General features: G+C 47.9%; 2 protein-coding genes across 12 annotated transcripts; both read right to left on the bottom strand.

Annotated features, from left to right (window-relative positions):
• Positions 1–1,959: 1,959 nt before the first annotated feature.
• Positions 1,960–8,366, bottom strand: TEX52 (testis expressed 52). The gene is made up of 3 exons (XM_063089448.1): positions 8,295–8,366; positions 6,752–7,302; positions 1,960–2,254 (listed from the first exon to the last, which is right to left on the bottom strand). The coding sequence occupies exons 1-3, from the start codon at positions 8,364–8,366 to the stop codon at positions 1,960–1,962; spliced, it is 918 nt and encodes a 305-aa protein (XP_062945518.1).
• Positions 8,367–10,001: 1,635 nt separating this feature from the next.
• On the bottom strand, positions 10,002–19,644 carry FOXM1 (forkhead box M1). Of its 11 annotated transcripts, none has more exons than XM_063102225.1 (8): positions 19,149–19,644; positions 18,212–18,363; positions 16,817–17,008; positions 15,664–15,792; positions 14,955–14,999; positions 14,311–14,383; positions 13,950–14,125; positions 10,002–11,027 (listed from the first exon to the last, which is right to left on the bottom strand). In XM_063102225.1, exons 1-8 carry the CDS (start codon positions 19,642–19,644, stop codon positions 10,002–10,004), a joined length of 2,289 nt encoding a protein of 762 aa, XP_062958295.1. The 11 variants fall into 11 exon arrangements, with proteins under 11 accessions (XP_062958295.1, XP_062958303.1, XP_062958313.1 ...); XM_063102233.1 differs by having other exon boundaries at positions 14,311–14,380; XM_063102243.1 differs by having other exon boundaries at positions 19,152–19,644.
• Positions 19,645–20,858: the final 1,214 nt, after the last annotated feature.

Below are 20,858 nucleotides of genomic sequence, written 5' to 3'. Positions count from 1 at the left end.
CCTGGTAACCACCAATTTACCTTCTAGCTCTGCGGATTTGCCTATTCTAGGTATTTCATACAAATGCAGTCTACAATATGTGGCCTTTTGTATCTGGTTTCTTTCACTTAGCGTAATGTTTTCGAGGTTTATCCATGCTGTAGCATGATTCAGTACTCTATTTTTTTCAAACATTTTTATTCTGGTAAAATGTATTATCATAACTTTTGCCATTTTTGCCACTCGTAAGTGTGCTAATCAGTGGCATTAAGCACATTCACAGTGTCGCACCCCCATCACCACCGTCTGCTTCCAGAACTACTGCATCGTCATCCCCAACAATAGCTCCCCACCCCCTCCTCCCAGCCCCTGGTAGCTTCTGTTCTGCTTTCTGTCTCTATGAATTTGCCTAGTCTAGGTACCTCCTGTAGGTGGAATCATACAGTATGTGGCCTTTGGGTCTGTCTTCTTCCACTTGGCATGATGTTTCCAAGTTTCATGCACGTCGTAGCATCTATCGATACACCTTTCCTTTTTATGGACAAATAGTATTCCATCTGTTTTTTATTCCATAAACAATGATTGATAGCTTAATTTATGGAGGACCTATAATGTGCCAGACACTTTGCAGGTGTTCCACTGTAATCATTTTATTTATTCCACTTATTTATAAGCTAATGGCTCCCATTGTGCAGATCAGGAACCTGAAAGCCAGAGGGCAACGGTGGCTTTCTAAAGGTCACACGGGGTTGGTTGGCTCAGTTGGTTACAGTGTAGCCTTGTAGCACCAAGTTCAAATATACTGGCCAGTCACCAAAAAAAAAACAAAAAAAAAACTAAAGGTCACATGGCTAAACCAGTGCTAGAATCCTGTGGTGTCTTGATTCCCAGGAGACAAAGAGGACAGTGGGCAGGGGGCCAAGGAAGCCCAGCTGGGGCAGACCACCAACTTGGGAATGTGACTGGGGGCAGGAGGAGGTGAGGTGGGGCCCCCACCATGCCACTTCCCCCTCTGGCCACCTCCCCGTGGCCTTCCCCTATCTCCACCCCACCAGGGCCAGCACCTTTCTGACCATTGCACTCTGACTGCCTCCACTTTAGGCCTCGTCTCTGACTTTCCCACAGCAAAAGCTGAGGTGTCTGTAGTCACCTGCAGCACAGGCCCAAGGTCCTAAGGTGAGGCTCTGGGCTGACCACTCTGACTTTTACTTGGAATCTACTCCTACAGTGGCCTGGTCAGCTGTCCTCCGGCCCGACTCTCTCATCCTCCAAACGCCAGTCTTGACCTGACCTCTGCTCCCCCAAACCCTGCATGGGGACCTGCAACCAGGCAGAGTTGTGTCTGCTCTTTGTCCAGACATCAAATGATCCAGAGAGGGGGTGGGATTGAGGTTATTTTTTGCCTAAGAGGCTTTCTGTATCCTGACCAATCCCAGTCTTATTCCAAATGAGTTGTGAGAGTGGAGTTAACTTCTTATTATTACATTTCTTAGAGTCTCTTCCCCCAGCTAACACACACACACGCACGCACGCACACACGCACGTGTGCCCCTTCCTCCTCCCTGCCTCTGGTTCTGTCCCTAGGATCACACACACACACGCACGCATGCACGTGTGCCCCTTCCTCCTCCCTGCCTCTGGTTCTGTCCCTAGGATCACACACACACACGCACGCACGCACGTGTGCCCCTTCCTCCTCCCTGCCTCTTGTTCTGTCCCTAGGAACTGGACCCCCCCCCCTTGTTCTCCCTGCTCTACCCACCCTCCCCACCCCAGTCCTCTCACCCACTATGAGAGTCCTTCAAGGAAGACATATAACAATTTAGAGTTTCAGTAGAGTCTCCAGGAGCCTGTATAGATGTGGCTTGAGGTTGGGAGGGTGCAGGGGCCACCCCAAGAGCTTCTTGCTGAAGGAGCATTTATTGAAAACTCTGGAGCCTGGGGGTGCCCACAATGGTCCGTAGCCGTCTAGAGGCTCTTCTAGATGGGTCCAGGTCTTCTCTTCCTGTTCCTTGCTGAGGTTTTGCCAGGTCGTGCCTTGGAGAGATGGCAGAGGGGTACGGCAACTCGGTCCACTATGAGGGCTTGGTAATCCCTCACGAGGTCCTGGCTCAGGGGTGCACTGGGCAGCAGAGCCAGCTTTAGTACCTTCTCCTGGTAGTGAGGCCTGGGGTTTGGGCAGGGCCAGCTCCTGGCGAGATCATTGGGAAGTGTGTTGGGCATGAGCTGGAGGCCAAAGGGTTCAAACCTTCCCCCAGCAGAAATGTGCCGGTACCTGTCGGGGCAGGGGTGTGGAGAGAACAGAGTGGTCAAGGGGGAGATCTGGGTGTGTGGAGAGGGTGAGCAGGGAGGGGGCAAAGATGCCTTCCAAAGCTAGCTAGCGATCGGCTGCAAGGGATCCCCCTCCATCTCTCTTCCTAACTGGATATTGATCTGTGCCAAATGACCTGCACCCTAGGTGTGTGATTTGGCGTTAGGCTGGTGAAATAATGTTCTTTAGCTAGTAAACCTTCTGTTACCAACAGGCCAGGCTTGGCTTGCCCTCTCGCATTAAACAAATGACCTGAAAGTCCAAAAGTTGATGCAAGGATTTGAAGGTTTATTCAGATTACCAGTACTCAACTAAATGTCTAACCAAGCAAACAAAGAGAAAAGAGGAGCAGTGGGGTCCAGTTTATCCTAGTCCCAGTCGGAGGGGCCAGCCTATTCCATTAACAGTATTTGATAAAAGCTGTTCTCCCCACTGTTGCCGGCATAAAGAAGAAAAGTATTGACTAGATTTAAATCAGAAAAACAAAGCATAGCCAGGAGACCTCCAGGGTGCGCCTATACAGAAGTGGATGCAATCCAACCAAACAGCAGAAGAAGGCTCAGAAAAAGCAGAGAAAGCTAAAGAGAATAAAGCACTCACTGCCCTTGTCAGAATTTAGGCCAGGGACTCCAGGAGAGATCCATCAGCAGCAGAGACATGGGAGCAAAATAGTCCCAGTGGCCACTTGCCTCTTGCAGCTGGAGTCCTCTCTGGTGCCCAAAGCTTTCCAATTTTTGCCAGTGATTAAATTAGGCTCTTGGATTCCAAAGTCATAGAAATGAACAATGTACCCAACAGTAAAGCAAGCAACGCTTTATTAAAAGAGGAAATAGACTTATGCATAAGGCGGTAGCGACAGTAAAGCTAGCCCCCCCCCCGCCCCCCAGGGGAGCTGTTCAGGGACTTTTATAGGGAAAGGAGTTAAGGGGTGGTAGGCCGGCATCACTGGAGGTGGTCCGCTCTGTTCTTCCTGGCTGCATCATGGGTGCATGCTTAGTAGGCAGTGGTGTTCATCATTGTCACCCCAGGCGGGTCATTGTAGCAGTCACCTTGATGCTTTGTGCACAGGTGGGAATTCCAAAGGGGTCTTAAAGTTAATCTGTAACTTTTACAATTATAGTTAACAAGCCTTGGGGAGGGGTTTTGGACTCAGTAAATATCTGTTTCCTCTCTTATCTCAGTCTGTTTTGTCAGGGCAGCCCATGGGGTGATCATGTGCCCTGAGGGGCCTCATGACTGAGGAGTGGAAAAGTAACAAAGTGTCCTCTGCAGGGAAAATGGAGTCAGTTTGGTTCACAGGCCTCGCCTTACTCTGTTTCACTTCCATCTTTTTTGACATTGTATATAATATCATTATCCAGATTCTAACCATCCTTCTAATGCAGCAGTGCAGTGTTGGTGGGAAGACACTGAACTTGGTGCAGGTGGATGACTTCCTCTTTTCTATAGGTCTGTAGGACTACAGTAGGAAATTGACTTTAAAAACAAAAACAGAAACAAAAAAAAAAAAACCCCGTGGTTAAATGGTGGCAGATTTTGTACAGTTCAACATGCTTTGCACCTGGTCCAGCAGGGTTGCGGTTGTTTGTTTATTCAGAGGTTCTCAGCCTGGCTGCTTGTTAGAATCTCCTTGGGGAGCTTTTAAAAACACCAAGCCCCAGTTTAAGTTAGAATCTCCAGGGTGAGGTTCAAACCTCAGAATTATTTTAAAGAGCCCAAGGTCTTTCTCGTGTGCTGCCAGCATTCGGAACTGCTAGGTTTGTATGTAAATATTCTATTTTCCCCCATGTAAATGTTCTATTTCCCCCCCCCCCCCCAATTGATCATGAGCATTTTAAATGCTCTCGGGGCTGGCCCGTGGCTCACTCGGCAGAGTGTGGTGATAACACCAAGGCCAAGGGTTTGGATCCCATATAGGGACGGCCGGTTAGCTCACTGGGTGACTGTGGTGCTGACAACACCAAGTCAAGGGTTAAGATCCCCTTACCGGTCATCTTTTAAAAAGAATAAAAATTAAAACATTTAAAAAATAAATCTCATATCTCTTATATGTCTGAAGTGCTCGCCGACTGATCCGAGTCATTTCTAACAATCTTTAAAGCCCTTTTCAGAGCTGCTCAAAAGGAATAATAGGATTCGAGGGGCTTTTCCTCTCATCAGTCTGTCTTGTTCCCACCTGGTGAACCTCCTTCAAGGTCCAGTTGAAATACACCTCCCCTGTGAACAGCAGAACTTTGTGTGAGACTTGGTCCTTCATTCCTGGCTCCAGGGCTGGGCTTGCAGCAGTCAACAAGTGAGAGGAGAATCCTTCTGTCATGGAGGTGCCGTACTAAGGATCATCCGACTTATCGAGCCCCTTCTGCATGCCAAGCGCTGCACCACGTAGTCCTCCAACAACCCTGCAAGGTGCCAGGCCCATCTCCAACACATACTTGAGAAAAGCGAGGCTCAGAGAACTTAAGAAAGTTGAGGTTGTCTAGCAAGTTTGTGACACATGAGGGAGGTCCTGACCTAGATCTGTTGGACTCCTGAGGCCGTGCTTCCTCTGCCATCACAAACACACTTATTGAGTGCTTACTGTGCTAAGTACTGTTTACAGATAATCACATTTTTCGATGCTACGTGTGTCTTATGCTTACGTAGAGCATCACATTATGTTAGAAATACATGTGAACTTGTCTGATTCCTCAGACAAGATGGGAAGTGGAGTACAGTGGTTAGGAAGCAGCTCTGGATCCGAGCTCCCCGGGTTCAAATCCCAGCTCTGCCATCACCGGCTGTGTGAATTTGCCCAAAATACTTGACCTCTCCATCTCAGATGCCCTGTCTGGTAAAGGGATCTGAACCCTTGGCCTTGGTGTTAACAGCACCACGCTCTCCCAAGTGAGCCACGGGCCGGCCCTTAACAGTAGTTTCTATACAGAGTCCTGGGGCGTTAAATAACATGGCTAAAGTGATTAGAACAGCACCTGGCATGGTCATTTGACAGCGAATCTTTCTGAGCAGTGCTTGGAGTCTTGTCCCGGTTGCAGGTCCAGCATTAGCATGCACTAGCAACCGACAACCTGTGTGGCAAGCACAGCAGGGAGAAGCCGAGTCCTGACTAATCTCTCAAAGTTACCAACCTTTGGTTTAAAATTAAAGATTAAAAATCTTGGGCCGGCCTGTGGCTCACTCGGGAGAGTGTGGTGCTGATAACACCAAGGCCACGGGTTTGGATCCCATATAGGGATGGCGGGTTTGCTCACTGGGTGAGCGTAGTGCTGACAACACCAAGTCAAGGGTTAAGATCCCCTTACCGGTCATCTTTTAAAAAAAAAAAAAAAAAAAATCTTTACAGCCCCTTCTCAAGCCCTTCAGTGCTTTGGTTAATGCCCTTAGGGTTGGAATTTAAGACATTCTGTCTTATTTCCCTCCCCGCCTTTCCTGTTACTTATGCCCAGTGCCTAGACTGGACATGGTTTGGAAATATCTGTGAGTTCCCACGATGGGCAAGGGAGGGGAGGAGCTGCCGAGTTCTGCTCAGGCCACTCAACCCTGCCGGGGAAGGCTCCACCCCTCCTTTGTAACCTTCTGCAGGCTTTCTACCCTTCCAGCTTAACCCTGATTTCCTCAGGCAGCCTTCCTGGGGGAGGAGGTTCCTCAGGCAGCCTTCCTGGGGGAGGAGGACAATCCAGCTCACAGCAATCCCTCTCTTCTTTTTTTTTTTTTTTGTCTTTTTCGTGACCGGCACTCAGCCAGTGAGTGCACCGGCCATTCCTATATAGGATCCGAACCTGCGGTGGGAGCGTCGCTGCGCTCCCAGCGCCGCACTCTCCCGAGTGCGCCACGGGCTCGGCCCAATCCCTCTCTTCTGAATTTGGTTATAAACATCTAGTTTTTGTTCAGTTCTTTTAAATACTCACTAACCCATTTTATCCTCACCCATTGAGGTAGGTAGTTGTGATCCCCACATTATCAATGATGGAACTGAGTCTGCAGAAACTAAGCGACATGCCAGAGTAACGCCACAGTAATGTAGTCTGGAATTTTTTTTCTTTTGGCAGCTGGCCGGTGTGGGGATCCAAACCCTGGACCTTGGTGTTATCAGCACCATGGCTAACTGGTCAGCCCTCAGTCTGGACTTTAATCCTTCTGACTCCAGCTTTCATTTCAGCCCTTGCCATTAGTAATTGGTGTAATAAGTAGGTCCTTGCAATACCCACTGTCTGTCTCATGCTTTGGACACTTCACACACATGGCCTCACGGAGTTCGGTGCAACCCCCCAACCCCCTCACATTTTAGTTAAATAATTAGTGCCTCCACTTTGTCCTTCTGGCTACACTCAGAAAAGAGTTTGGTTTTTTAGGTGACCAGAGGTGACAAGGTTAGAGTACCCAATTACACAGCAGGGAGAGAGGGAGGGGTCACCTGAAGGCAGGCAGGCTGGGTGGGCTCCCCGAGAAAGGGGCTCATCTTACTTCCTGACGTTGGCTGGGGGCAGGATGTTGCCGTGGGCGTCCAGGGGAGGTGCCCGCGCCTCACTCCTCAGCTTGAGCTTCTGCATCTCCTCCAGCTGCTTCGCTGTTCTGAAGATCACCTGGTTCTTCCTGTTCATGTCCAAGAAGATGGGACTGCAGTGGATGAAGTTCAGGAAGCTGTTTTGCCCCATCCAGGAGGGTGGGGGTATGGGCGGCTCTGCTGGGCAGCAACTGTGGGCATTGGTGTTGGTCAGCCAGCGCCAGACATTGCTATCGTAGGGCTGGTCGGGCCGGGTGGGGAAGGTGGCAGGCAAACGCCCCACATCGAGCCACGTGTGAAAGCCCCAGGTGTGCTGGCCTGCATCCTTCCAAGGGTAGATCAGCCGGTGGCGCACCTTGGACTTCACTTCTGTACAGGGTGGCAGCTTCAGGGCCAGCTGGTGGTAGGCTTGCCGGGTGAAGCCAGGCAACTCCCAGGACTCGCTGGGCAAGAGGAACTCACGCTGAGCCCACGTTTGGTAGGTCGGGAGGAACTCACTGGAGTGGACCATCTAGGGAGACACAAAAGGGGGCCTGGCGATGGTTGTGTGGGCAGGGGCCCAGAAGGTAGGCTGAGGCACTCTGCTGTCCCTCCTGGGCGCAGCCACAGAGAAAACAAGCTGCCAGCTGCCTCCAGCCCAGGATTCTCAGCCAGACACTCCGTTCCTGTCCTGCCCATCAGAGGTAACAGCCTCTCTGTATAATTCCCATGCATCTCCTCTTTCATTTTCTTGCCATTGACCATATTCTGGCTTTGATTTCCACCCTCTCTCCTCCATTTTACTCTTGCCTTCACCCACTTTCTCCACTCTGGGGTCCCCACATTCCTGCCCAGGAAGTGGTGCTCCTGAGGGCACATCAGGCCTGAGGAGAGTAAGCGGGGAAATGCCCCATACGCAGCCAAGTGTAGAAGCCCATCCTGACTTGCTCCTGTCCTGGTGACACTCCAGGAAAGGCCTTCTCCAGAAAGCAGGGCCAGGTGTTTTCCACCCCAGACTCCTCCTCTCTTATCCCCTGTTCCCCCCATCACTGATCACTGGTGCTTCCCTCATTTCTCATTAAAATGCGAGCAAGTGCAGAAAGCGTTCTGAAGCCTCGCTCGGTCCCTTCCCTGCACCGCCCCCATGAGGCAAACAGCAGCAACTGCGTGCTGACACTGTGTTCAGCACTTGTGCACATCTCGTTTACCCCTTACAGCCCTAGGAGCAAGTATTGTCATTGTCCCCATCTGAAAGACATAAAGAGCGAGATGCAATGAGAGCAACACACAAGGTGCTGAGCGAGCTAGTGGCAGGGCTGGGACCTACCCAGCATTCTGTGGTGTGTGAAATGGCCTGTGGCCTGGCTGGTTGGCTCACAGCATCCTAGGACTAAGAGGGGAAGACAGCAGAGAGCTTACGAGCCAGGTCTGCTGCCCAGGAGAAAGCACGGAGACCAGGTGGGGACAGCCACTAGCCCAGTGGGGTACAAAAAAGAGCCGGCTGTGAAGATGGGCCCGCCCTACCTGCAGGAAATGTTCTCTGACATGAGATGGGTTATTCGGCCCTCTGCGCAATCTTTGAGGGTTACTGGCCATTCTTCTTCTGGGCCTCGGGGCAGGAGGAGTGGCTCTGTGCAGGAGCCCTTTCTGGCACCATTGTTTGCTCTGGGGTTGCTATGACAATGCTTCCTGAGTGGTGACACAGGGAAGAGGCCCTTACCTGTCACTAGAGGCTCTGTAGTCCCTTGGCCCCTGGCTGCCTTTCAGGTGATACAGAGAGGGGATAGAACTTTAAGTTCTGACTGCAGAAGATGGTAACAGGAGCTGCTTCTGCGGAGGGCCTTGACCAGGGAGGCTCCAGGAGAAAAGCAGGAAAGGCTGGCTCCCAGGGCTCGGGATTGGGGAGGAGGTGGCAATGAGCATCTGAAACTGAGCCTAATGTGCTGGGGAGCCTGCTCCTCCTAGCCTTTTCCTTTATGGAGGAGACCCCAAAGGCCTAAGTTATCCAGTAGGTCCAGAGGTCTCAAAGAGCAAGGTCCAAGGCAACAGGGAAAAAGAGGCCGGCTGTGCAGCACCGGCACTGGGAAAACCAGCAATGTTCATGCTAGACAGGTGTGTGCCGCCTGGGAATGGTGCAGGAGGGAGGTGTTTCATGCTAAAGCCCTTTGCACTGTCCTTCAATTGCTGCTTCAGACTTTTCCCTTCCCCATTACCACTGTCTCCACCATCAGTCCCTTTCTTGTCCAACCCCTCCTCATACCTTAGGGACCAGACACCAACAGACCAGAGACCAGCATTTCCACCCTGGATTTTATTGAGTAGGTAGTTACAGTAGTGTTCTTGAGCTGGCTCACGTACACGTGGTCAGCTGGGGCCCAGGGTGGCTCTCTGCAGAGCTGAGGTGCAAGCTAAGGAAGCAGGCAGGTCAGGGGCCCTTTCAGCCTTCTCAAGCCTCTGCCCGAGTTCTCATCAGTGCTCGTCTCCCTGGCATGATTAGGGACATTATCAGAGAAACATCTAATGGGGGCACATCTGGGTGCTCACACTCTTTGCTTTAGGTGCATCCATCCCCCCACCCCAAATTCAACTCTTAACCTAATACAAGAGACCTTTTAACCCAGGATTTCTTTTTGCAGCAAAGCTGACTTGGAAACATGGGGAGGTTGGAGGGAGGGGCAGTGAGAGGGACCCCGGCAAGCAGATCCACTTGTCTTGGTGCCTAGGGTAAAGAACCCTTGAGCCAGGAACCTTGGGCCTGGAAGAAACTGTGTGCTTCAGGTCCTCCCTTTTCTAGGAACTAAAAGCAAGGAAGAAAAGCAATCTGAAACCCCTTGTCATCCTACTTACCTCCTGTCAGTCTCTAGGTAACGATCTAGGCAAATTAGCTTACATTTATAATTAGAGGAGAATTTGCAGAATTTGCACTATTTACAAGGCTGTCCTGCAAGGAGCAGGGAAGGTGAGAGACTGCAGGGCACAGACTGGAAACAGTTTGCGGAGCTGCTAATCCCCTTTGACCATTGCTTTTGCTTTTCCCACCTAACAGCTGCTGGCAGGGAGAAGAATTGGATTCTCTTGGCTAAGGTGTGACTGCTGCCTTGGCATGGGAGCGGAACAGTCGCTGCCCGCTGTCCTCAGTCAGAGGGCTTGGGGTGCACTGAGCCTGGGACTGCCCAGCCACAAGTGCCCAGAATGGTGGACGGCTTGAGTGGCAAGGGCAAGGGCAGGTTTCTACCGTAGCTCGGGAATGAACTGAGACCAGTTGATGTTGTCAGGGCCTAATAAGTCCTCCTCTAGGCCAGGGAAGCTGATGTCCAGGAGGATCTTGCTGAGGCTATCATTCATTGTGTCCAGAACCAGGCCTTCTGTCAGAGAACGATTGGCTGAAAGGCTGGGAACCTGTGGCTCTGGAGAGCCTGGCTTGGGGACCTCCATATTTGACGGGGAAGAGCTGCTAAAGGGTTCAGAGGCAAGGTCAAAGGGTTCTGAATTGAGGAGCTCTCGGGGTGAGTCAAAGAGGGGAATATTTTTCAGTGGGGTGGTGCTGAGATCCATCAGCCCCAAGGAGTCAGGCAGGGGGCCAAGGGTACCCTGGGGGGTTTGCACTGGGCTGAAATCCAGCCCTGCCACTTTGGCTGGGGGTGTGAGACTCCAGGATTCAGGGGTTCTGGGGAGGACAGATTTGCTCGGGGTTGAAGAGATGGGCAGCATCTCCTTAATGGGTGTCTTGAAAGGTCCTCCCTCATCCTGGGAGTAGCCAAGCTGGGAGGCAGGCTCAGAGGAGTCTGCCAGGAAAGGGAGCTCTGTGGATGGTCGGGAAGTACCAGGACCCTCCGAGAAGAGCAGCTCAGGCTCATCCAAACAGGGAGGCAGTAGATGCTGTTTTCTTCGAGAACGGCTCAGCTCCCTCCTCTCCCTTCGTTTAATCATGAGCATTTCAGAGACACACCGGGCTGGGGACTTGAGCCCACTGTAGGACTTCTTGGGCCTTGGGGTGGGAGAGTGGGACGAATCCTCCCAGGAGTGGGAGGATTGCTCTTTGAAAGACAGGGATGGGGAGGGCCACTCTTCTAAGGGAGGGCTCTCCACTTTGATGGGTCTCGCTAGGTGTGGCATTTCTTCTCCAGGCTGGATTTCTTCTTCCTTGATGCACTGAACTGGAAGCAAAGAAGCAAGCCCTTCTCCAAGACAGAGTTTTTCCTCTTTCACTGGTCCTGCAGTAGGGAGAGGGGCAATCCCCTCATCGGCTAGCTGTACCTGAAAGGGAAGCAGAGATAAGGTGCAAGGGAGCTCTCGAGGCCTTCCGATTCAACCCACTGTCACCAGGTAGGACAGAAAATCACGACTACGATAAGTGACATACTGGTACAGACCCTCTTTCTGTCTTCTTCTTTTTTTTTTTTTTTTAAAGATGACTGGTAAGGGGATCTTAACCCTTGGCTTGGTGTTGTCAGCACCACGCTCAGCCAGTGAGTGAACCGGCCGTCCCTATATAGGATCCGAACCCGTGGCCTTGGTGTTATCCGCACCGCACTCTCCCGAGTGAGCCACGGGCCGGCTTTCTGTCTTCTAAAAGTCTTAAAAACTATTAAATATGAGAATATGACATATGATGAGGAGGTAGTTCACTTCCCGGGGTAAAAGATGAGAGTATTTAATATGGTGCTGGCATAATTAGCATCCATCTGAGAGAAAATAAAATTGGACACCTATCTGACTTCATATACAAAGAGTTAAACATAGAAATTAAAAACCATACAAATCCTGAAAGAGAATCTAGGAGACTACATGTATAATCTGAGGGTGGGGATGACCTTCTTAACCAAGACTGGAAACCCAGAGCGGTAAAAGAGAAGAGAAACAATATTTGACTATATAAAATTTTAAAATTTTACTGTGGCAAGAGATACCATAAACAAAGTCAAGAAACAAACAATCAACAGAAGTAGAAAAATCTCTTCAGCATGAAAGATAGGTTCATATTTTAATAAACAGGCCTCACAAATTAATAACAAAACCTAATAGAAAAGTAGGCAATGTTGGTAAATAAGCAATTCACAGAGGACAATTCCAAGTGACCAAGCACAGTGAGAAGTTGCTCAGATTTATTGATAAACAAAGAAAGGTAACACTAAACAATGAGATAACGTTTATACACATTATATTGGCAAATATTAAAAAGACTAATAATACCTATTGCTGGCAAAGATACAGATCTTGTCATATACTGCTGGTTAAAATGTGAATTATCACAGCTTTTTTGGAAAGCAATCTAGCAATATTAAGCAAAATTTAAAATTCCTTTTCACTCGTTAGTCTGATGACTGGGACTCTATCCGACAGAAATAAAAGAACTAGTAAGAAAGAAACTTGCAGTGTTGTCCATAGGGCAAAAAACTAGAAACAAAATGTGCCATCCAAGTGGAATGGTTGAAAAATTTATGGTATAAGCACACCATGGAATATTATGTGACCATTAAAAAACAATGAATTAGAGCTGGCTGGTTAGCTCAGTTGGTCAGAGTATGGTGTGATAACACCAAGGACCTGGGTTCAGATCCCCATACTGGCCAGCTGCCAAAAGAAAACCGAAAAAGCAATGAGTGAGAACTATGCCAAGGGACTTTTAAAAACTTCCATGAAGTGTCTTCGAGTTAGAATAAGACAGACTGTACAAATGTGTGTGTAATTTGATTACATTTTCCATGTTCTCTGTGCTGTATGTATAAAATGGCTATTGACATGTATATTTTACTAAAAGCATGGATAAAATATTGAAGAAAGCATACTAAATTGTCAACATGTGTTACCTTGGGAGCGGGGGTGATGTAGGTGAAGATTGGGAGAGGGAGGGGAGCCAAAACAAAGAAGGGGTTAAAAAAAAGACTGCGTTAAAACCAAAACAGTAGAGGCCTGGCCTATGGCTCACTTGGGAGAGTGCGGTGCTGATAACACCAAGGCCGCGGGTTCAGATCCCATATAGGGATGGCTGGTTAGCTCACTTGGGAGAACGTGGTGCTGACAACACCAAGTCAAGGGTTAAGGTCCCCTTACCGGTCACCTTTTAAAAAAACAAAACAAAACAGTACACATGCTACAATGACATTGATGCATTCATGTAAAACTACATATAGCATGTATAATTTTATGTGTAATATATTTTTAAAACATTTTTTAAATTAAAAAAATAAAAGCAAGGGCCGTCCTGTGGCTCACTCGGGAGAGTGTGATGCTGGTAACATCAAGGCCAAGGATTCAGATCCCTATATAGGGATGGCCGGTTCTCTCACTTCGGAGAGTGTGGTGCTGACAACGCCAAGTCAAGGGTTAAGATCCCCTTACCAGTCATCTTTAAAAAAAAATAAAAAATAAATAAAAATAAAAGCAAATGCAAGTTTGTCTAAACATGTCCAGAGGCCATGCTTTTCCATCCCATGAAAGGGTGGGGGAAGACTTTTTCCTCTGGCTACAGGTCAGCCCCTACTCATGAAACCTTATGGTCTTAACTTGTCCTTCTCACCTTCTCTTCAAGCTACACCAGTGATGCTCAATTGGGTGATCCCCCCTACCCTGGGGACATTTGGCAATGTTTGGAGACACTTTAATTGTCACACCTGCGGAGTGCTACTGACATCTAGTGGGGAAGACAAGGGATGCTGCTAAACATCCTTCAATGCACAGGACAGCACCCCTCCACCAACAAAGAAGTATCCGACCCTAAATGTCAGTAGGACTGAGGCTGAGAAGCCCTGAGCTAGCCTGACCCATCCGCTTGCTCTCCTAGTAGTAGGGACAAACTGGCATTTCGTGCCTCCGCGGCACTGCCCCTGAGAATACTCTCTCCATACCTGTGCTCACCGAAATCCACTTCTTCCTAAGACCCACCTTACTTTTGAACTCTTCCTTGACCGTCCCAGCCAATCTCTCATAATCACTCTTGTGCGAATTCTTATAAACTCATCAGGTATGCATGGGCCTTCTGACACCACTTACATTGTGATCCAAATTCCTTTCAAGCTCTTATAATGCTATTAAATTTTCCTGTGATTCTATGCTCTGTCTATCCCACTAGATTTATATACTTCTCAAGGAACACTTAGCAAAGGGCTTTGCAAGCTGTAGGTCCAATACTTCAAATTGATTAGAATCTCTCTTCAGGGAAAAATAGAGCACACTCACCTTGGGGGCGATGCGGACTCGCTTGCTGTGGCGGGCGAGCTCTGAGCTCATGAGCGAGGCTGCCAGTGGCAATGGCACCTTCACTGAGGGCTGCAACACCAGTGGCTGGTTCATTGGGAACCGGATGGGCACCAGGTATGAGCTGACCCGTGGCAGCAGTGGCTTCATCTTCCGCCCTAGGGGGAAACGGGAGATCAGGAACAGGGGGAGCAGGGATACACCCCTTCTCAGCCCCAGGAGCTTCGCTCTCCTTCTCTGGGTTCACATCCCTTTGAGCTGGGAGCAGAATCCCAGGGTCTGATTCCCTGCAGATACTCCCCCAGAAGAAGGATAGGCCTGAGGCCAGCTCTCCCATACTAACGTGAGCCCAGTGGGAGTTCAGTTTTGATGGTCACATTCCGGCGGAGCTCAGGATTGGGTCGTTTCTGCTGCTGCTTGTCGCAGATGAGGAGAGAAAGAAACCTGAGTTAGTAAGGTGAAGGGAGAGGCAAAACCCCGCCAGCTGCTCTGTTACTGTGCACGTAAGCTAACCGACAGCCCAGAGAGAAAGAGCCCATCTGAGGGGACGGATGCAGGCAAGCACAACCTCCAAAGCCTTGGTCAGTGGGAAAGGTGGGCAGCGTACAGATGCACGGTGGCAGGACAGTCCCACCACCTCCTCCATGTGTCCTCACCAAACCCAGGGGAGGCGAAAGCATGTGGCCACATGAGTGTCAGAGAAAAGCCGGCTAGAAGAGTGAGAACAAACTGCCACCTGCGAGGCCGGTGTCGTGCCTTCTCTGCCTAGCGCACTGTGACGCCTGTGGGAGTGGAGGACAAGGGGCACTGCCAGCAGCCTCGTGTCCCTCACTCCCAGGAGCCTCAGGGTGCTCTGCGTTTAGGGCTGGGGTCACATAGCTGTGGGCTCCCTTCCCCGCATCATATCTTGTCTCTGTCCACTAAAGCCATGCTGAGCAGTGAAAGGAAAACAAGGCTAAGCCCCGAGCCAGAGGGAAAGAATCTTACTGATTCCAAGTGCTCAGGTGACTGTGGAGACCCTGGGTCCAGTGGCTGGTGGTGGCCAGGCATTGTGGGAGAGAAATTAAATGCAGTTACCACCACTGTGATCAATCTGACCAGACTCGGAAGAACGCCTATTCCCAATTGAGGCCGAGGAACACCCTGGACAACTGTCCCTCCCAGGAATATGGTGATAGCTACCAGCAGCCTGATGGGCACTCTGAAATCCCAAAACAATAGCTTCTTCCTGAAAAGATGTTCTGGTGGCTCAGTTTCTGGTCTCCAGCCTCAAAGAAGGGCTTTATTAGAGCAAGGTTTCCCAGACTCTCTCTGTAAGAATCACCTGAGATGCTTGTTAAAAATATAAGTTCCTGGGCCCATCCCAGAACCACTGAATTAGGAACCCCAAGAAAGAGGTCTGGAAAGCTGCATTTTAACAAGATTCTCAGGCAATTCTTATCCACAGGGAAGTTAGGGAAACAGTGCCCTGGGAAGTCATCTATTAGGGATCAGAACAGTCCTTTCCATGCCCTGGTCTAGCACAAAAGTGTGTCATTTGGTATTTATCAACTGTACTTAATTCAGCGGCTTTTATGCAGGTCACTAATTGGCTGGCTTCTAACTCTCCGCTGATCAAATAAGAGCTTGTTTCCTTTTAACATAGTTATTACTACCTCCAGCTCTGGCCCTCTTTAGATGGATTCAGGACACTCACCTTAAACACCTGGTCCAACGTCAAGTAGCGATTGGCACTGGGGTGAATGGTCCAAAAGGAGACCTTGCCATTGGCAGACGTTTCCCGAACGAACATGTCATGGAGAGAAAGGTTATGGCGAATGGAATTCTGAAAGAAGAGAAAGATGACCACTTACAAGCTACTTTAGCTTCAGAATATTACCTTTGAAACTAACAAGGATTCAATCCCTGTACCGGCCAGCTGCCACAAAAAAGAGAAGAAGAAATGAATAGTGAAATAAATCAGACTCAGGTCTCTCCCACTGTGCTAGGCACAGGCTTTGTCCTGTGTCCTTGTAAATTTGTCTATTGGCAGCTCTCTTCCTGACATACCACACTGCAGAGCTGTTTCCCTCAGCCATAAACCCATCCACTCCAAGGAGATAAAGACTGACTGGTGCCACTCCTTAGGCTAGTGATAAAGAAAAGACCTGGATAGCTGTCAGAAGCTAGGAAAGTGGAGAGAGACTGTCAAGCAGTAATCATTGGGAAAGTAGGCGGATGAGAGAAATTAAGAATCTAGGAAGTTAAGTTGACATAAGGGTGTAAAGTTAAGAGATCTACTGTGGGGAAAATAAAACAAAACACCCCTGGCTTGGCATCGAGCCCCTGTCAGAAGACCTAATTTGTGGCTCTGACAATGACCAACAGTGTGAGCTACATAGACTCTCAGGCAACTCAGTGTTCCCATGAATAAAATGAAGAGAAAATCCCTGTCCCCTAGAAATGATATGTGACATTTCTGGAGTTGAATCTTGGATAATAATGAGGCTCACAGATTGTGTTTTTTTTTCTTTTCCATTAAGATCTTTTCATAAAACTACTCAGTCACTCCAGTTGCTGGTACCTAGGACTGCTGTTCAGTGCAGCACAAAGGTGGGCTTGGTGCTACATTGAAGACTCTCCATAAACCTTACGTAGTAACAGACAAAGTGGTTACAGAGCTCTTTTCAATGGGTTTGCCTAGATTCAGCAGGAGCGAGTCACAATACAAAAGATAAGTTTGTTTACAGTTCTAGCATCCTTCGTACTCAAGTGCTGCTCTAGAGCACTGGAAAAAACTGCAGCACAGCACCAGAGACAAACCATCAGGCCAGAGTGACCTCGACTTTCGCTATTATGGGACATACTACCTTCCAGCCTGGCTTGGCAATGTGCTTGAAATAGGGGAAGTGGTCCTCGATCCAAGTATAGATGTCTTTCAAGGTCATGCGCTTCCTCTCAGTGCTGTTGATGGCAAATTGTATCATGGCCATGTAAGAGTAGGGCGGCCGCTCAGATACAGAGTCCTGCCAGGATGTTGATGCTCCTGAGGGCTCCTCAACCTGAGAAGTCAAAGGTAAAGAGACAGGGGAATGACATAGAAGAGTTCACAGGAACCACCCCCACCTGGCCCCTTGACAAACACCCCCTGGAGAAACCTTTATCCCATAAAATTGTACTAGAAACAAACTCATCTGAGATCACTATTCCAGAGAATAAAACTTTAGGCTTGGGAAGGATCTTGGAGATGATCTCGTCTACACCCTAGCCAATAAGGAATTGCTTCTCAGTCATCATCCCTTTTGTTGAAAACATTGTCCAATAATAAGAGAAAGTCCAGTCTCTTCTAGTTGAAACTTACTCAGGAGAGTTTGGGTGCATCCTATGATTCTCAAAGCACTCATTTTATATTAACACCATGCCCGTTCTTTTGGACTTGCAGGTCAAGAGAGGTCTTAGTCCCATTTCTACTCCGGATGTGATGTGAATAAACCCATCTCATTTCAATAGAAAATGTTTGTATGAGAGAAACATTCCCAAGAGCATGTGACAAACGTCTGCAAAACGCACATTTGGCTAAGTCTTAGCAAAAGATCCCATCAGTCGTGTTTTTAAAACTTGAGATATAACTTTATAAAGTGCACAAATTTTAAGCATACAGCTCAAGTGATACTTACGTACACATCCATATAAAATTTCACTTTTGAAAGTTGTTGAATGAATGATTAAAGGGTATATACAACAGAAGCTAGATATTGATATTGGCAACTGTATAAAAAAAAATAATCAGAGTACTCAATTGGGTCAGATCAATTTTGATTGCTGGGGAAGTATTTAAAATTCATATCTAACTCAATTTATTTGCTATTAATATTATATTTTCTAATAAAACTATCTTGTTAAAGATGCTATATTTAATTCATACTTTTGGGATGCCTCTTTAAAGTTCAAGTGGCTTCCCAAACTAGGACCTCTTAATTATTTCCTGAATACCTACTAAGTACTTACTGAGAGCAGAACACTAAACCAAGTTCCGATGGAAATAAGAGTGAGCAAAGGGAATTTGTCCTTAGAAAATTCCATAGATGGGGGAAAGAAAGATCCCAGGCAGAAAAGTAGGTCAAAAGTCATACAGAATAGCACTAAGTGGAGTGCTAATGCCAGAACTTGGAAATTCTGCTCCAGTGGGCCACTCAATCCATTTCCCTTCTTAGAAATTCCCTGCATGGGCTCTGACTTCCCAAGTGAGCAACAGAACAGTTTACCTTAACCTGACTCTGCTCCAGGTGACGATTTTCTTTTTCCTCCTTCTCTTGCTTGATGCTGCAGGAGCCCAGTCCATCAGAACTCATCTTTCCAAGCCACTGGATATTGGTTAAGCTGTTGTCAAGAGTGCAGCCTGCTGCCTCACCACCAGCTAGAGGGATAATAATCCAAGACCCCACTTAGTTGTCTGGTTAATGCCCAGTAGGCCCATCAAAATTGGTGGTTAGGGATCATCTCTCCAAAACCTCTACCCTTAGGGACAGGGAATACATGCAGAATCTATTGTAGCTCTAACTTATTCTGCCACATCATGGATTTCAGGAGACATTTGGGAGCATAGTTCAAATGCATTTCAATCTCAGCCACACTGAACCTTAGAGATCAGTCAAGGCAATCTTACAAAAGAGTTATTGATTATCTGCACAAAAAAGGTCACTTTTCCTTTTTTTTTAAAAGATGACCAGTAAGGGGATCTTAACCCTTGACTTGATGTTGTCAGCACCACGCTCACCCAGTGAGCAAACCGACCATCCTTATATGGGATCCGAACCCGTGGCCTTGGTGTTATCAGCACCACACTCTCCCAAGTGAGCTACGGGCCAGCCCTCACTTTTCCTCTTCATGCTTCAGATTTCTCCTTTATTAAGACAGAGAAAGATTCTTACTTCCTTATCAGGTCAATGGAAAGGATAAGCAGAAATAATAAATAAGACCTTTTCCAATGTAAAGAAGGCAATAGAAATGCTAAATTATTATTGCCCTTTCAACAGTGCCCAAAGGATCTGGGTCAAGGTTTCAGGATGAAGAAAGACAAGACTTTCCCTTGGGTGATGCTAGATGCCTGTCTGTTGCAAGCATCAGCATGACTGACTGCAGATCTTGCCACCAGAAAGGAAAGGCTGGGCTCCTCACCCCTTTGCCTTGTAGACCACTTACCACAGCTCTCCTGTCTCTGCCCAGGAATGGCTTCAGTTGTTCTAGGAAGATTCGCATCCTTAGCTACAGGTTTTGCTCCCAGCGTCTCAGGGATCACTTCTGTCCTCTTGGAATCATTGCTGGTTTTGTCTTGAGGATGGGGTCCTGGAGGGTGAGTTGGGGCTCCCCCACAGCTGATGAGAATGAATTTGTTTGGCCCGCTGCTGCCACTCTCTTTTCCTTTGGCAGTCAAAGCTGTGATGATGCTCTGGATATTGGCATTGTTGGGGATAGCCACTACTTGGGTGTTGGGCATGGTAGGGTGGTTAATAATCTTGATCCCCGCTGGAAACTTGCAAGAGTTGGACTCTGCCATTTCCTTGGAGGCCTGTCCTTGACTAGACTCTTGCTGGGGTCTCTTAGGTTCTTCCTCTGATGTTTCACCTGGGGCATTTTGAACAGGAAGGGGCAGCCTCCGTCTTTTGAGAATCAGTGGCCGATGGGGGCTCGTTTTCATTATGAATCTGTGCTTTCACTCTCCATTGAGAATCACAAGCGTGTACCCTGGAAAGTGCAAAGAACAGCAGCTGTCAGAGATTTGTTATGCTGAGAAAGGGTTCTTTTAGAAAAAGGTAGTCTTTTTCATATGACCAGGAGCATGAGCCCAAAGGCCCAAGTGAATGCTCCCTGGGCCTTTGTAAAGACCTAAGACAATAAGAATATGAGCTGTATTGACTAAAGGAAACTAACTGCAGCAAACAGAAGCAACTTAAAGGGAAAAGTGGGACTGGGTTGGAGACTGCCAAAGGTCTCTTCTGGAGGCTTAAGAATGTTTGGCTACAGAAACAAGTGGAACAGCTACAAAAACGTGGAAATCTCTATTATTGCCTACAACGATACAGATAGATCACTTGCAATGACTGTAGGGTAAGGAATGGAGGACATATGGTAATTACGAGTTTGACAAAACTTTATCCCATAATTCATTACAGGATAAAGCCTTTATATTTTTAAGTCATCTTACTTTGTAAATAACAGATAGGATCATGCCCATAGAATCAGAGGAGATAGATAGTACTTGCACTATTGTCACACCGCTGGAGAAATCATCTCCCAGTTCACAAAACCTCATACAAAAGGAAAATTTCTCTATTCAAGGCACATGGAAAGGTTGTGCAGTGTGGAGGACACCAACATTAATAAAGAAAATGTATTTCACAGGGTCTGGCTGTGGCTTGGTGGGGCCACAGCCCTGTAGTTTAAGGTATAGCCTAACTTTAGAATTGCACATAGAAATGCTAAGCTTGGGAAAAACAGAAAACTTTCCCAGGACTAAAGTCTCCGCTGTAGATTAAAAAAAAAACAAACAAAAAAACCCCAAAACTGTAACAGTAAAATGCTTGCTCTAAGGGCAGATGTCCTTGGTGCAGCTAAACCTTATGATGGGAAAGTACCACAATTATCTCATTGTTCTTTTTGTAACCACCCGTGTTAAACTGAGAGAAAACCTCTTTGGGGTTATTTCCTAGGAATTCTTCTCTCTTCAAAGATTTGCCTGGAATTAACCCCTTCTGGGCCTCTCACTGCTCTGGACAAATGGGCTTTGAGTAATCCTTTGCGTCTCCATCACCCTGGGAGAGGTGACAGTGCACAGTGTGCACCACACAACTCTAGGGGTTGCCATTCATTTCACAGGCTATTATCCTTGTATTAATTTTAAAAATGTATATT

This window comes from Cynocephalus volans, chromosome 1 (assembly GCF_027409185.1).
Source record: "Cynocephalus volans isolate mCynVol1 chromosome 1, mCynVol1.pri, whole genome shotgun sequence".
Taxonomy (NCBI): domain Eukaryota; kingdom Metazoa; phylum Chordata; class Mammalia; order Dermoptera; family Cynocephalidae; genus Cynocephalus; species Cynocephalus volans.
The sequence above is the reverse complement of the archived record's forward strand: the minus strand, read 5'-3'. Positions and strand labels throughout refer to the sequence as shown.

What these genes read in the sequence shown, in the direction of transcription:
- TEX52 (XM_063089448.1), bottom strand. Translation starts at nt 8,366, where the DNA reads ATGGCCAGTAACCCTCAAAGATTGCGCAGAGGGCCGAATAACCCATCT. An exon ending in TCAGAGAACATTTCCTGCAG is followed by an intron (nt 7,303 to 8,294) that starts GTAGGGCGGGCC and finishes GTGTCTCCCTAG; the next exon opens with ATGGTCCACTCCAGTGAGTT. An exon ending in CCCCCAGCCAACGTCAGGAA is followed by an intron (nt 2,255 to 6,751) that starts GTAAGATGAGCC and finishes CTGCCCCGACAG; the next exon opens with GTACCGGCACATTTCTGCTG.
- FOXM1 (XM_063102225.1), bottom strand. Translation starts at nt 19,644, where the DNA reads ATGAAAACGAGCCCCCATCGGCCACTGATTCTCAAAAGACGGAGGCTG. An exon ending in TTGCCAAGCCAGGCTGGAAG is followed by an intron (nt 15,793 to 16,816) that starts GTAGTATGTCCC and finishes CTCTTCTTTCAG; the next exon opens with AATTCCATTCGCCATAACCT. An exon ending in CGTTGGACCAGGTGTTTAAG is followed by an intron (nt 15,000 to 15,663) that starts GTGAGTGTCCTG and finishes GGCCACCACCAG; the next exon opens with CCACTGGACCCAGGGTCTCC.